This window comes from Ursus maritimus, unplaced genomic scaffold, assembly GCF_017311325.1.
Source record: "Ursus maritimus isolate PB19 unplaced genomic scaffold, ASM1731132v1 scaffold_14, whole genome shotgun sequence".
In the NCBI taxonomy this organism is placed as follows: Eukaryota; Metazoa; Chordata; class Mammalia; order Carnivora; family Ursidae; genus Ursus; species Ursus maritimus.
In genome coordinates, this window is record NW_024423786.1 from 51,583,272 (window position 1) to 51,584,480 (window position 1,209).

The following is a 1,209-nucleotide window of genomic DNA, read 5'->3' on the forward strand; positions in this document are numbered from 1 at the left end:
TAGGGCTGGGGGCGGGGGGTCAGGGATGGTGCCTGCCCAATGAGCCTGTCAGGGGCTTGCTGAGACCCCTATGAGTACATGGGGCGAGAGGGGTCTTGGGGGGTTGCCCATGCCTGGACTTCCACAGGGATGTGGGGGCTACAGTGGGGTAAGGCATGCTGGGCAGAGCTGGCCCAGCGTTCTCTCTAGAGCTTAAGGGACGCGAGGCCCTCTCAGGGATGTTTAGGAGCAAGAGCTTTCTGGGGGGGGGGCTTCCCCCCAGACTTCTGGGCACAGCCCCCTCCCCCATGGGTAGGGGGGAGGTCTGTCTCAGTGGGAGTGCACAGGGTGAGGGTCTCAGGTGGGGCTGACCCCATGTTCCCTCCACAACCTGCCAGGTTAAGCACCCTCCCCCCCAGCCCTGAGGAGGCAAGGGGACTTTGGGTAGGGATGACCCCATGCCCTCTTCTCCCAGGCTCCCGGCTGAGCAAAGTCTACTCTCAGTCCACCCTGTCACTGTCCACCGTGGCCAACGAGGCCCCCAATAACCTTGGTGTGAAGAGGCCCACGTCTCGGTGAGTTTGGCCCGGCGGGCAGGCGCGTGAGTTCCGGGTGCCCTCTCAGGGTCCGTGTGTGCCTTGCTGAAGGGATGAGAGGACGCGGTCCTGCGCACGTGCACAGGGGCTGTTGACGGGCCTCAGGAACATGCCTGTGCACTTGAGTGGGGGTGTGGGGGGGGGGGCGCAGGCGTCTGCGGCTGGAGTACCTACACGCAAGCTCCTAGGTTCATCCCTTCCCTGGTCCCTCTGCCCCCGGGGAGGCTGCCCCTACCACTGACTGCATCCCCATCCCCTCCTGTCTCCCCACAGGGCTCCTTCCCCATCCGGCCTCATGTCCCCCAGTCGCCTGCCTGGCAGCCGTGAGCGTGACTGGGAGAACGGCAGCAACGCCTCGTCCCCGGCGTCGGTGCCTGAGTACACAGGTACGCGGGGCGGAGCTGGCGAGCCCCAGGCCCTGCCTGTCCCCGTCCCCACCCCCCACAGCCCTGCTGACCACCTTGCCCTTAGGTCCACGGCTGTACAAGGAGCCCAGCGCCAAGTCCAACAAGTTCATCATCCACAACGCCCTGTCTCACTGCTGCTTGGCGGGCAAGGTAAACGAACCGCAGAAGAACCGCATTCTCGAGGTGAGCCCACGCCGGGGCTTGGGGGGCCCGCGGGGGGGGGGGGG

General features: G+C 66.1%; 1 protein-coding gene across 1 annotated transcript in view; it reads left to right on the top strand.

Moving 5' to 3' along the window:
* The window catches only part of CAMSAP3 (calmodulin regulated spectrin associated protein family member 3), a 10,451-nt gene that overhangs the window by 8,619 nt on the left and 623 nt on the right, over positions 1–1,209 (top strand). Inside the window, exons 14-16 of the mRNA XM_040628281.1 lie at positions 455–554; positions 849–961; positions 1,047–1,165. Coding sequence (XP_040484215.1) covers positions 455–554; positions 849–961; positions 1,047–1,165 — 332 coding nt within the window. The remainder of the gene's footprint in view (positions 1–454; positions 555–848; positions 962–1,046; positions 1,166–1,209) is intronic.